The sequence below is a fragment of the Polyodon spathula genome, chromosome 3 (assembly GCF_017654505.1).
Source record: "Polyodon spathula isolate WHYD16114869_AA chromosome 3, ASM1765450v1, whole genome shotgun sequence".
Taxonomy (NCBI): domain Eukaryota; kingdom Metazoa; phylum Chordata; class Actinopteri; order Acipenseriformes; family Polyodontidae; genus Polyodon; species Polyodon spathula.
Window position 1 is genome coordinate 74,421,085 of NC_054536.1, and position 14,885 is coordinate 74,435,969.

Here is a 14,885-nt window from a genome sequence, read left to right on the forward strand (position 1 = left end):
ATATATATATATATCATATGCTTCCATACTGGATTTACTAACATTTGCAGCCTCAGAAAAGGGAGATGTCCTTGTTGCCTAGGCTACAGTATATATCAGTCAAATTGTCTTTATATTAATACTAGCACCAAGTGCACGGTGCTAGTGCTAATATAAGCTGATCAAACTTATGCTACATTTTACATATGTCTATGACAGACAAGAAATGCAGTTTCTAAACTCAAAGCTTATAGACTGTATATATTGGCATTGGGACCTGCTTGGAACTTCTGGGGGTCTCCTGCCTCATTCCGACAGCCAGGTTGTGAAATGACAGACATAAGGGATTGGTGAAACAAAAGCTAACTTATATATGAAAATAATTTAAACCATTATGATTACTGCATAACATAATACTACTACTACGACTAATAATAATAATAATAATAATAATAATAATAATAATAATAATAATGTTTTCAATTTTATTTAAGGTAAATAAAATAGGTCAATATTTACCTTCATCAAAAGGTATTCCACCAGTTCAACGTGATCAAACATTGTGGCCCTATTAAAAGAAATAAGAATTCAGATTTTTCATACCATATGGTCAGGTATTAACAGGTTTACTCACTGAAAGAGGTATAACTGAAACAGCTGTGTTGCTCAGACACAGAACTGTTAAAAATATATATGTCCAATAATGAACAAAATGACATATACAGCAGGCTATTATATGTACTAAAGTGTATGTACATAAACCAGTTTGACCGAGTTTAATAAAATATCAGGGTGCCATAAAACAGAAAACCAAAGGTTGCATAGTTTGAAGACTTTAAAAAAACAAGCTTTTACGGACAAAACAAGCCATCATTATTCATAATATACTGTATAACATTTCTGGAAAGACTTTATATTAAATGTCTAGCTACACTATAGTTAGGGTGGTTACAATTATGTTTAATTACAAAACTGAAAATATTGGCAGTTGATACTATTTTTTTGTTTTTTTGGACTGTGTGATTGTGTAAGTTTTTGAAGTGCGTTTTAGGAGAATAGAAATGTATCAATCTGGAATTAGCACAAACATTCTAAAGTGAGTTTCAATGTGATTATATTAATTTTAGATATGTTACTATTGCCACATGTTTCCCTGTTCAACAACTCATTTTTCCAGTTAATTTCCATATATTAATTTCCTTATAATAAGTCACATTGCATAATGCAACATGTTTAAAATTAATATGCATTTTCAGATCAATATTACTATTTGGTTTAATGTAATTAATGTTCAGGTCAATGTATCATTTTTGGGAAAATAAACTGAAACATGTGATGCATGTTAAATGAATCACTTAAGTATCTTTATTAGGGGTTTAAACCTTGATATTTTCTATTGATTTATTAAACAAACATCTGATCTATTAATTGTTCGAATCACACCTCTTTGCTAGTGATATGAAATTGTATTGGAAGACAATTACAAGTGATACATTAATGCTATTTACTGCAGACTTTTCATAATGTAAGTTAATGTTTAATATAAATAGTAAAAAGTAATTGGAATTCAGTTCGAAAACGACCACCAACCAATACTTTTGGGATATGCCTGCCTTAGGTATGTATTCGTTGAGCATTTTACATCAGGGCTGCCAATAAGCCTCTTCATGGAAAGACATCCTCGGTCCCGCCTGCTGACGAAATAAGTAGTCCCGCCGCAGTGCTCACTTCCTCTTTTGCCTCTCACCTACGGTAAGATACGCTTCTGTGTCACTAGCCAGTGTGTATTTTTCGAAATTTTGCATGAGGGCCATCTTGCCGCTGTCGTGGAATCAGCGACTCCATTTTGAGTGTCTATTTCCTTCTTCTTATGGTCTGCTTCACTTGTGTCGCAGACCATCTATTCTTCTTCAAAAAAAGAAAAAGTGTGTTCTCCATTTTGCTGTTCTTTTTCAACTAACTGAGCTCTTGCCTGCCGCAGCTTCTTGCCTGTGTGTCTCCCCTAGTGCATGCTGCACGCTGACCAGGTGACCCAAGGCTCTGTCTTTAGGCTACAGCCACCCAACTGGGGTTATTCCACATTCGGCTACACCCCAAGCACGACAGACACTGTTGGTTGGCCGTGTCTTGCTGTGGAGGCAAGCCTCTCACCTGAGCGAAAGCGTAAGGATGGAGAGATATACAACCGTCAAATGGTGACGAAAGACGCATCCAACCTGGGTTGGGGTGCGGTCTGGGCAGGTAAAAGAATCAGTGGGCTCTCGAAAAGGTCAGGAGAGAAAAAGCGACAGTTCTCGTTGTGGCCACAGATAGCCCAGGAGAATCTGTTTTTTGAACCTTTGCTAGCCAGCCCAGGGAGGTCCCGCTGCACATGGACCTCTTCAGTAAGGCGCAAGACACCCTCTGGCATCCAGAACCTAGCAGACTCCAGCTGTGGGTCTGGCCTCTGAACGGGACCATCTGTTATTAAGTCACAAGGGTCCTTGAGGTTGTATGCGCACACCACCAATACTAGTTGTTGGTAGCGAGGAGTCCCTTATATACTATCCGCTCACACTCTCTCGTGACGGCTCCGCTATACTTTCCCAAAAGTATTGGTTGGTGGTCGTCTTCAAATTGAAAGGGAATGTTAGGTCACTTACCGTAACCCTGGTTCCCTGAAGGAGAAGACGACCACCAAATCTTGCAAGGTCGCATCACTTACATTCGTGGGTTCGATGCAAACGAGGAAGTGAGCTCCGAGGAGCGACTACTTATTTCCGCGACAGGCGGGACTGAGAACGTCATTTCATGGTGGGGCCTATCGGCAGATCTTACATTAAATGCTTAACAAATACCTACCTAAGGCAGACATATCCCAAAAGTATTGGTTGGTGGTCATCTTCTCTTTCAGGGAACCAGGGTTAAGGTAAGTAACCTAATGTTAGCCAAAGTGAGGCATTTACAATATTAATTTAGTTTTTAATTGCTGTTCTTGGTATACCATAAGCTTTCAAGTTTCAGACTAACAAAGATAACTTACTGAGTGCTATTTTTTAGGTTAACTGACCAGAAATGTACTTTATTGAGAGCTGTTTTATTTTAGTTAGCTGAAGAATAAGCTGTTGATTTCTTTTGGGCACAGTTTAAAAGAAGTAAGTTGAATAAAAAGAAAAATCAACTTACTTGTGCCTAAGATTGTACCATAAACGTGTAGTACTACAGTGAAAGGAAAGCACTGATGAGCAAATGTTGCAAGTTGCTTTCTTTTTTCTTCCTTCTGAGACATTGTGAAATATTGGGTCTTTAGAAGTACCCTCTGCCATTTTTCAAGATTCCACACTCGGGTAGACAAGATTAATCAACCATATCCCACAGGTGTGATTAATCGATTATAATTGATTAAACCCCCAATAAAATAGATTATATTGATTAAAATGTGCTTCATGAATACAATTAGTATTTTTGTGTTATTAGAATTTTTTATGATTAATTAAAAATGTAACAAAAAATTATGAAAACACATATATAAAATAGCAGGTGAAATGTAATAAAGTCTAACTTATGCAAAAGTGTCTGATGAGCTCCGTCGATAAGATTGACCACATCCAGTCCTCCGTTGTATGTTGACAGCATTAGTTTGACAGCTTCAATGGCTCCTTGCGTACAAGCGAAATGAAGTGCAGTGGATTTATCACTCTATATAATAACATTTGAAGGAAAGGGAAAGTGAATGTTAAACTCTTTTTTTACAGTTAGAGAAAACTGTAACAGACAGCATGTATAATAGACGGCTGAGGATCTTTCAGCCAGTCAGTGCTCATGGTTCGTCTGCTATATTCCACAAATTCCAGCATAGAGAAACCCAATTCATGACATCAACTGTACAATAGTAAGTTTTTACACTGCTATAATCTCAATATCTGTAAAAAAAATCATTTTCGAGGACCTCCAATGTGATTCAACTTTAACAAAATACAAATATATACAACAGTATATAATAGTTACAGGACTGCCAGTGGCTATGTGGGTTATATAGTGTTTAGTCCTTTATTTCATAAAGTTCAGGCCTGTACGGGTAGTTACAATAGTTTTCCACCAACCTTTATTCAAACTTGGCTGGTGTGACTACAGACTCTCAATATCATATTCAATACATATATTTACAAATACAAATCCGGGGTGGCCAACCGGGCATGCGGCTCTTTTGGGGTCAAACTGCGGCTCTTTGAACTTCCCATATATTTCATTACACAACGAGTAAGTTATTTATTCATTTATTTTTATTCTATATATATATTTTTATTATTATATATATATATTATTTTTACAATAAGTCTGAGTTTTTTTTAGTTTTGTTTTTTTTTTCTTCATCACAAGCCGACCCATTTCTGACCTTAGCCAATCAGCAGCATGGCAGCAACATTTTTTTTTTTTTTTTTTTTGTCACATATAAACTAACTAGCAAATCATATCCACCCATACTTTACTGTGCAACGAGTTACAATAGCCTGGAAACCGTTAACTTTACTTTGAAAAAGACCGGCTTCTGTTTTGTTCATAATGGCAGAAAAAAAAAAAAAAAAAAAAAAAAAAAAAAAAAATATCGAAAAAGAAAATCTGAAGATGAATATCGAACCTTCTTACCGGAGTGGGAGAGTAATGTATTTTTTTGTTGAACGCAATGGAAAACTCATGTGCCTTATTTGCCAGTGCCCGGTTACATAAAACATCTTATTATTAAGTATTTCACTTAAGTGTATTTTTCACTTAGCTAAGGAAAAAACTTAAGGGTGTTGCACAAAACATTTTAACCGCTCTCCTTAGCCAAAAACATGTATGCATGGTCTATTTAAGATTTCAACCAATAGGCGAGTAGTTTACAGTACGCTGTAAATCCTGTTTCCATGGCAACATTTGGGCAGTAAAGGAAAACTACAGTATACTCGATTTAAAAAAAAAAAAAAAAAAACTGGACAGAGGAGGAAAAATAATACTTATGGAGGAATATAAAAAAAGAAAGCAAATAATAACAGGAAAACTATGTCCGAATTTGACAACTTCCATGAAGCAGAAGAAATTGGCAGAAGTAACTGAATGTGTGAATGCAATAAATTTAAGCAGCATTCACGAGATTAAAAAAAAAAATAGATATATATTCCGATTTCAGAAGAGCATCACAAATAACAGGTAAATCTACAAAGAATGTACACTAAACATTTGTTTAAACAATTTGTATGGCTGTGTTCGCAACAAAAGTGAGAGCAGTATCTTTTATTTAGCAGAATTAACCATAATCTCACTTAAAATGTTATGCAACCGGACAATTTTTTTTTTTTTTTTTAAGTATAAATTTTTATAGTAATACAAAGCCAGTTGCGAAAAAAATGAAGTGTGCCGCTGTATTTGAAGAACAGAATGAATGCGTGATTTCTTCTTGTTTGGGGTTGTTAATCTGCTTCCAGCATTATACAGACATTTAAAAGACAGTATAGTTTGTTATTAATTGCTTGTCATCCATTATATCTAAATGATTTTTCTCTCTGCAAATCCTTCTGCTAAGTGTGGCTCTGTCCTCTTCAATTTCCAAAAACGCTGCCATACCCGTTTTTTTGTTTTTTTTAAGTGGTCTCAATAGGACATTTAGGTATTTTCCCTTAGTTAAGGTGTTATGCAGCTTGCCTTTATGTCGCACTTCAAATCTTCAAATCTGTAGCGTTATTTCACTGCAAACCTTGCCCGCATTGACAAAGAATTTCCAAAACATTCTGAACTTCTGTCCTGAAATGTTAACGCTAGAACTGCCACAACAGTCATGCGTTATATGTGCTAATTTCTATTGAAATATGGTGTTTCTGCTTTGCAAATGTTAGATATTATGTTCATGAATACATCTTTTCAGTTGTATCTGAAATCTGTATTTCATTTTCTTATCGGAACTGATTAAAATGTACCCATTAAAATGACTGTCGTAAAAAGCAAATGGTAAAATGGTAAAAAGCAAATGGATAAACAGACGCAAATGTTGACCAAATTTGGCAGACAATCTGAGACTGCGACTCTAGCATACTCCTAACAAGTGGCCTGGAACATTGTCAGTGAAAAAAAAAAAAAGAAAAACCCTGCTCCGAAGATGAGTTTGTGTTAAACTTGCCTTAAGGATGGTATTGCTATCCTATGTCCAAACAACAATCAACTGCAAAAGCAAATTTAGACCTGCAGCTCTGACATCACGTGGTAGAATGCATACATCTCAGCTCTAAATAGTGACATTGAACTACAGCTGCATTCAGAACAATGTGCGTAGTAAAGTACAGATCCTGCCTGTATGTGGTATAAGAAAATAAACCATAGTTAGCTACTCACCCAAATAAGAAACAAAAACGAAATTATGCTTTTATATATAGTGAAAATGTATTTGTTTGGATATCAATATTACATATGTACTGGAAAAAATAAAGGTCAGCTGCATTTAATAGTGTGTGATAGTAATTGCAGTAAACAATATCAGTGAAATTCTAAATTAACCACTTTTTAAAGTTTGTGGCTCTTTGTCACTATACAGTTTATTTCCTTGGCTCTTAGTCTGTAAAAGGTTGGCCACCCCTGCATTAGATAATTCAAATGTTTTACCTGTTGCAAATCAATTTTTGCCCCACTTGCTATGCATAGTTGAATTACTTCAATGTTCCCACCATGGACAGCCAAGTGAAGGGGGCTACTACCGGATTTGTCCACATAGTTAATATGACGCTCAGTTTGATGGCCCAACTCTTCTCCTTTACAGATACAGAATAAAACGTATGTTAAGTTTTAAAGGATATTCTACAATAGGCACCATATAACCCCACCCAGAAGAAACAGAAAAGTCAACAAAGACATAATGGGAAACAAAATACAATAAGTATTTCATATTGAATGATATTCTAATAAATTCAAAATGCGTCACTGATAAATTAAGGTTGGTTTTGTTCTATTTTCCCCAGCAAACTTGAACCAGCTCTTTATGTGCATATTCTAAAGCATATACTTTTAACAACTATAGCATAACAGATTAACTGAAGCACAACATTTTTACCCAATGCAAATAGGCTGCAATCTCACAAGAATACAACTTAAAGTAACAACAAGATCTAACTGAGCCCCACTTGATATTGCTCAAAGACAGCAGGCTTATTTTGTTGTGGTGTACACTGTTGCAGCCTTTATTTTTAACAAAATATTTAAGACAAAACCTCTGGTATGGGCACTACAAACGCAAAAAAACAGAAGTGTAAGATTAATTATACTTGTAACTGTTTTGCAATTCTCTTTAGATGTTTTGAAAAGGGAGATCATTAAATCTCTCTCTCACTGTAAGTTTACACCCAGCCTGTTTATTTGGCATCAGCATAAGATCGGAACCTTTCGTGGTTCAAAGTGGCTTTTGGTCTCAGGCAGGATGACCCTTGTTTACACCGTGCTATTTCCACTGTACGAACGAATCTGAGGATAGGTGATAAACACCATAAAACCCAAACCGGTTCTCACAGCTGGGGACTGCTTTATCCTGTATATTTATGCCGGAATGTAGGGCTCATTCTCAACCGTGCTGCTCTTCATTAAAAATAACTAATAGTTTGCTACGGACTCTTATCGAATCCTCACTGAAGGGCACTGAATGTTTCTTTTTTCACCTACAGGGGTCCTGCAGGTTGCTGACTTAAAGCTTTTGCTTGTTTTATGCTTGCTTATGATTTGGACTGTATCTGGATTTTTCTCTATTCCAGAATTAAAGTGTTTTGATTGACGATCATCTGCAATACTGAATTATTATTTTCTAGAAGCTATGAGTGTAGACTCACTCTTAATTTAATCCAATCCCAAATCTGAATTTAAACATCATAAACCAACCTTTTTTTAAAATTATTTCCATAGATTTTTTTGAACCTGAAAAAGCAGCTGAATGAATGGCAAAATGTCCCAGCTTGTTTTGTTCGCACAGTCGTGCGCCACGTGTGAGCTAAAAAGTTAAAAGAATAAAACTTAATTACAATCAATTCAATTGTGTAAAAAAAACCCAAAACAAAACAAAAAAAAACAACAACAATGAGTTTCCTGTACCTGCAAATCAAACTGAGCTCATTGCTCACTGGAAATTTAACTTAAGTTTCCCCATTTAGCCAAACACACACATTAATCTGCATCTGTACAGGCCAATGGGTATATAACTTTTAAATAACACAATGTAAGGACATTGGCTCGAGAATTTACTTGCCAGGAGATTTAATGCTTCATGATTGTCGATAGAACAAGCCAACATCACTGGGGTGTTTCCAAGATCTCCTTCCAGGTTCATGTCTACACTGCTGTGAGACAGTAACACCTAGAACCATATGAACAGAAATAACCACGCCAATGTGTTACTTTCATATTAATACCATATTAACACAAGGGTTTATATTTGAAAATACATTATCAATTTATAATAAAAATGTTCCACAATAGCAAAAACTAAAAAAATATTATAATGGTTTTACAGTGGCTTGCGAAAGTATTGACCCCCCTTGGCATTTTTCCTATTTTGTTGCCTTATAACCTGGAATTAAATTTTATTTTTATTTGGATTCTAAAAAATTAATAACGGAAAAGTGGTACATGCATATGTATTCACCCCCTTTGCTATTAAGCCTCTAAATAAGATCTGGTGCAACCAATTACCTTCAGAAGTCACATAATTAGTTAAATAAAGTCCACCTGTGTGCAATCTAAGTGTCACATGATCTCAGTATATATACACCTGTTCTGAAAGGCCCCAGAGTCTGCAACACCACTAAGCAAGGGGCACCACCAAGCAAGTGGCACCATGAAGACCAAGGAGCTCTCCAAACAGGTCAGGGACAAAGTTGTGGAGAAGTACAGATCAGGGTTGGGTTATAAAAAAATATCAGAAACTTTGAACATCCCACGGAGCACCGTTAAAGCCATTATTAAAAAATGGAAAGAATATGGCACCACAACAAACCTGGCAAGAGAGGGCCGCCCACCAAAACTCATGGACCAGGCAAGGAGGGCATTAATCAGAGAGGCAACAAAGAGACCAAAGATAACCCTGAAGGAGCTGCAAAGCTCCACAGCGGAGATTGGAGTATCTGTCCATAGGACCACTTTAAGCCGTACACTCCACAGAGCTGGGCTTTACGGAAGAGTGGCCAGAAAAAAGCCATTGCTTAAAGAAAAAAATGAGCAAACATGTTTGGTGTTCGCCAAAAGGCATGTGGGAGACTCCCCAAACATATGGAAGAAGGTACTCTGGTCAGATGAGACTAAAATTGAGCTTTTTGGCCATCAAGGAAAAGCTATGTCTGGCGCAAACCCAACACCTCTCATCACCCTGAGAACACCATCCACAGTGAAGCATGGTGGTGGCAGCATCATGCTGTGGGGATGTTTTTCATCGGCAGGGACTGGGAAACTGGTCAGAATTGAAGGAATGATGGATGGTGCTAAATACAGGGAAATTCTTGAGGGAAACCTGTTTCAGTCTTCCAGAGATTTGAGACTGGGATGGAGGTTCACCTTCCAGCAGGACAATGACCCTAAGCATACTGCTAAAGCAACACTCGAGTGGTTTAAGGTGAAACATTTAAATGTCTTGGAATGGCCTAGTCAAAGCCCAGACCTCAATCCAATTGAGAATCTGTGGTATGACTTAAAGATTGCTGTACACCAGCGGAACCCATCCAACTTGAAGGAGCTGGAGCAGTTTTGCCTGGGCAAAAATCCCAGTGGCTAATGTGTCAAGCTAATAGATACGTACCCCAAGAGACTTGCAGCTGTAATTGCTGCAAAAGGTGGCTCTATTGTTTCACAATAAAAAATATTTTGCATCTTGTAGGCATGTGGTATAAATCAAATGATACAAACCCCCAAAAAATCAATTTTAATTCCAGGTTGTAAGGCAACAAAATAGGAAAAATGCCAAGGGGCGTCAATACTTTCGCAAGCCACTGTATTACCAGTAAGTTGAACCTGCATATTCCTGGTATCTAATCACATCAAATGCTGTTTGTACCAAAGATTCTGCATCTATAGACATGTGTTACTGTTTTTTTGGGGGTCCGTTGACTTACCTCAACAATCTCATTGTGTCTTAAGTTTATAGCCATGTGTAAAGGAGACATTAGGTTGGTGTTCAGGATGTTTGGGTCCGCTCCTAATTCCAGCAGTGTTCTACAGCTTTCTAACTGTTTGTTTTTGACAGCCAAATGCAGGGGTGTATTCCCTTTGTTATCTGTTACGTTTAAACCTGAATCAAGAATAATTGAAAATTTAAATTACAAACATTGAAAAAATAAATGTAAATTAAGAACTAAATGTGAGCAGATGTTAATGCATAACAATTTGTTTATTCTTACTTGTGTTGCAAATTGTGAATATCTAATTAGTAATAAAAACAGGTAAAACTGATTTAAAAAAAAAAAATGTATATATTTGATTTTTTAAACTTTTGCCCTCAATGGCTGTGTTTCCACAAAGCTTAGAAGGTCGTCCCTCTCCTCCACAGTCATTATTTATGTGATGTAGCACGCACCACACACATTCTACACGTAACACAACTTTCTACTATAACTGAAGGCAGTACCAAGCAATCATAGCTTCTTTGACCAAATAGGAAAAAAAAAAAAAAAGCATACAGAGGGGCTTAGTGTTTTGTTTTGTTTTTTGACATGACAGCTTTTATTTAACGTTTTAGATTATTGCCATTTGACTCATTAACATATTTTATAGTTACGTTGTTTTATATAGCAAGGTTGTAAAAAATACTGAAACGACTAAAAATAAAAACCCTTTGCAATAATATGTGATTGGTCATCGGATAGCCAAGGAAGTGCCCTAGAAACAAATACAAACTTGAAATTTCACCTTTAAAATCTTAGAAATTTCACCTTCTACTTACTAACTGGGTCTGGGGAAAAGCCGGAGGAGGCAGAACTTGGAACGCTTGCTGACAGCATTGCTGCCTAAAGCCTCAAATTAACTTCCATTGGGTTTTAATGGTCTAAAAACAGGCTTTTCTACTATAAATTCAGTTTCCCACATATGTTATAGCAACATATCTGTTTGAAAAAGCAGCTAAAGTTTGGAGTAAGAATGCTTTAAACAGGATTGATCAATAATCTATGTTTCTCTCTAGGCAATATACAATTTTCAATTAAGGCTGTTTTATCAATAAAGAGCCTCTTGCCCCATTGAGCATTTTCATACTGCATAGACAAATGTCTCTTCGGTGATGTTTTGATCTCTGTAGTGCCGGGGCAGTGGGTCTGGTTGCTGGGTAGAAGTCTGCATCAGAAGTAGACGGTAATGAGTTTCCATCGGAGAAATGATTGAGATATTGTTGAGAAGAATACGGCAGGAAGGTTTCCTGATCTGAATTGGAGTTGGTTCATGCTGAAAATTAAGAGTTTTAAATTTTGCGCAGAGAACGGGTCGCAGTGTAAGCAAGAAAGTAAAACACTAGACAGAGAAGGAGTGTGAAATTGGGGTTTAAATACGTGGGTAATGATGATAGGCGTTATTTAATAAAGCAGCCCAGCTGCTGCCCCCCAAATATCCCTCTGAGGCTAACATATTGTAATGATGGGTCCCGAGGCAGGCTGGTGAGCTGGACGGGGCCGGCACACTGACTGCTTGTTAACAACCCGAAGAGCGCACCCTGCGGTTCAGGGTGTGGTCAGCACACTCTGAGTGAACAGGAGAACTCAGCCTATTCTTTTCCATCCAGCGAGGTTACCCGCAGTCAGGCCGAGGCCCCGCACCCTTTCATTTGGAGTGTTCAGATCCCCAGACTGAGGCACCTGGGCTGGGGGATTTCCATACAGCTGTCATTCTGGAACCTTCCAGCAGGGTTAGGTGTCCGTTCTGGATTGGTTGGAACGGGCACCGCATCCCTCCAATTCTCCTATAAAAGGAGCTGAGTGCTGGATCCCGGGGTAGGACTGAGAACAAAGTGAAGAGAGAAAGAACTAAAGCGAGAAAAAGCTAGAGAGAGAAAGAGCTAAAGAGAAGAGAAAGCCGGCTTGTAGAAGTGTAAGCTGTGGCTGACAGCAGCTTTGTTAAGATGATTAAGGCTAAAACAAATAAAAAGTTTAGCCTCAAAACCTTGTCTTGCATTCTTCTGACACCACCACAATATGCAATGTAATAAATACTTCCATACTATTTTCTAAATGGTGTAAAAATATGATAAATTACATTAACAATGATGTAAAATACTGGAAAATGTGATAAATTAAATTTAAAAAGATGTAAAACACAGAAAACAGCATAACGTACCAGAGTTGATTGGGCATGTCCTTGCTTTCTTAGCTGAAGTGTTTTAGTAAAGCAATAAGGCACAAGAGGGCATGGGTTATCGTTGATATTGTAGGTGCTTGGTACGTTATTAGGTACTTGGCTGCACCTCGTACCTGCAACCAACCAAGCAGTGACAATATCCAAGATAATCCACACCCTAAAGTGCCTTATTGCTTCTATAAAATGGATTTACCAACTTTTTATTACTTTTTAGAAAAGAGAAATCGATACAGTTTCTGAATATTTATTAACACATTTTAAATATAACCTTCCACAGCAGAAAATAGTTCCTATGAACTTTTAATACTCACAATATGTTCTCTTTTGTTGTTTGAGTTTCAACTTTTTAAATAAGGACTTTTAAATAACTAAAAAAAAAAAAACTTTTCATTTTTTTTACTTTAAAAAACTTATTTTTTATCATTTACTTGCTTGCACGTGCATTTCTGTTAATTTGTAGACATTATTTTGAATATTGCTTTACAGTCATTAAAGTAAATAGGCATTTAAGAAGTATAATCATATTTGTTTACTTGGCGATGTCGCAGAGATTTCCCAAGAGTGTTGCTGCAGCTAGCTAGCGAGAAATTCCCAGTAGCTAACGATGCAGATAGGTCTCAGATCTGTGATTGTTTTCAATCCAGTACAGCTACCATACATTGAAAGAATTGAAGGTGCTCTCTTTTGTTTTGTTGCAATGAAAATAAAACTAAAAGGCAAGCAGAATTTATTTATTTATTTTATTTTTCAGATGTAATATGTAGGCTTTTTTATTTACTGTGAAGCAACTGTGCACAAAGCTGACTCTTCAAAGTGCCGTGACACTTTTGTTGTTGTTTTGTTCATTGAGATTTTTGCATTTTGCTTGTCATAGTGGCATACTTAGCTTTGTTTTCATCTGTTTTCATAAAAAATGTATCTGTTCGTAGTGGTCTGTTTTGGTTAGGGTTTTCTTTGATTTCAGATGAGGCTCGTGATACAAAGTTTAGCTCAGGTCTTGATATTTGCCTTTTTACCTAAGTAGTCTGCAACTGTTACTATACAGTGGATATTGTCATGGCTTGGAACCCTGATTGACCAATCAGCATGCAGCATTCTAACAATCCGTTTTATAAGCTTTGTTTAGGCATTTGCGAGGAAACGCAATGTGCTATGTACCACTTGTTACTGTGTACCTGAAAATAACATTACACTGATTTAAAAAAGATGTACAATATCAGTAAGTCGCACAGGGCCAATTTGGAACTCAGACACAAACATTTAAATATACCCTCCTGTATTTTATTATTAATTAGGTTATTTGCATTTGGAATGAGAATTTCTCAGACTAAAAGAAAACTACATGGAAACACACACCCCAAAGTACCACCAAAATTAGAGTGAGACTTATTTTTCTTTTTCCTTGGAAATTGCCCCAGTGTCTTTAAAAGGATGCAAGCTAAAAGAGATTCAGCTAGTATCTCACCTTCAGAGCCAGTTGTGTTTATGATTGCTTGTATCAACTGAATACGTCCACCCCCAGCAGCATAGTGCAAAGGGCTTGAATTGGATGAATCTGCACTCCTCAGGCAATCAGGCTTCATCTTTATCAAGGCATCTAGCTCAGCTATATGACCATCATACATCACCTGGTATACCAAAGAGATATTTGAGTTTAACAAAAGCACACAGTATATAATAAAATAAGCTTCTGGGATCTACATAACATTATTTTTCATTATATTCAATGACAAAATAAATGATTGGTTTTGTAACATACAAAATGTCTCTCATCGAAACAGACTACCATCAAACCATTAAACCCATTTAACACCTGACAACTGTCACACATTTTCTGGCAACTTATAAAGAAGCTTGCTTTAGGTGACAACTTTAAACATTAATTAGCCTCAAATTATTATTTTTTTCCTCTTATTTACATTCTCTTTTGATTTTATGGTGCTTGCAGCTATTTTGAGTGATTATGCCTGGCCTGTCATTGAGGTGCTTTGAGTTTATCTCGACAATCCTAATTTCTTAATTTTATATAAAAAAGTTTGGTAACACTTTTATTATTATTATTATTATTATTATTATTATTATTATTATTATTATTATTATTATTATTATTATTATTTTGTTAGGTTCATTAATGTGAATAAGAGTTTCATGGGGTGCCTGTAGTCTTCACTTCACTATACAGGTTGCACAACTGATTAAAGATGCCCTTGTGATAATTGCTTCTTAGTGCATTATTTGTTAGATCAAAAGTTTATTAATGACATATGCTGCTAATAAGCTCTTAAGTAATGTAAAAGAAGCATTTACTTCGGAATAGGGGCTGCACAAGTCTTTACTAGTGACCAGCATCCTCCTAATAAGCCCTTTATTGGAAACAATGTCCAATAAAGGGATAAAGTGTTATCCATGCATGACCCACTTTGTTTTTCTACTTTATTAACAAGGTATTAATCATAAGCATAATAAGTACCTAACAAATCTTTATTAGGAGTCTATTCCTGATTTATTATGTGCTAATTAGTCACAAATAAATATATAATAAATGCCTACTATGTAGTGCTTAAAATAAAGTGTTATAAATAAATAAA

General features: G+C 36.3%; 1 protein-coding gene across 1 annotated transcript in view; it reads right to left on the reverse strand.

Annotated features, from left to right (window-relative positions):
* LOC121308638 (transient receptor potential cation channel subfamily A member 1-like) overlaps positions 1 to 13,908 on the reverse strand; it is a 39,963-nt gene extending 26,055 nt beyond the window's left edge. Inside the window, exons 1-7 of the mRNA XM_041241154.1 lie at positions 13,763 to 13,908; positions 10,071 to 10,246; positions 8,216 to 8,323; positions 7,852 to 7,960; positions 6,592 to 6,737; positions 3,521 to 3,657; positions 499 to 547 (exon numbers count right to left, since the gene is read on the reverse strand). Coding sequence (XP_041097088.1) covers positions 499 to 547; positions 3,521 to 3,657; positions 6,592 to 6,737; positions 7,852 to 7,960; positions 8,216 to 8,323; positions 10,071 to 10,246; positions 13,763 to 13,880 — 843 coding nt within the window. The 5' untranslated portion in view covers positions 13,881 to 13,908. The remainder of the gene's footprint in view (positions 1 to 498; positions 548 to 3,520; positions 3,658 to 6,591; positions 6,738 to 7,851; positions 7,961 to 8,215; positions 8,324 to 10,070; positions 10,247 to 13,762) is intronic.
* Positions 13,909 to 14,885: the final 977 nt, after the last annotated feature.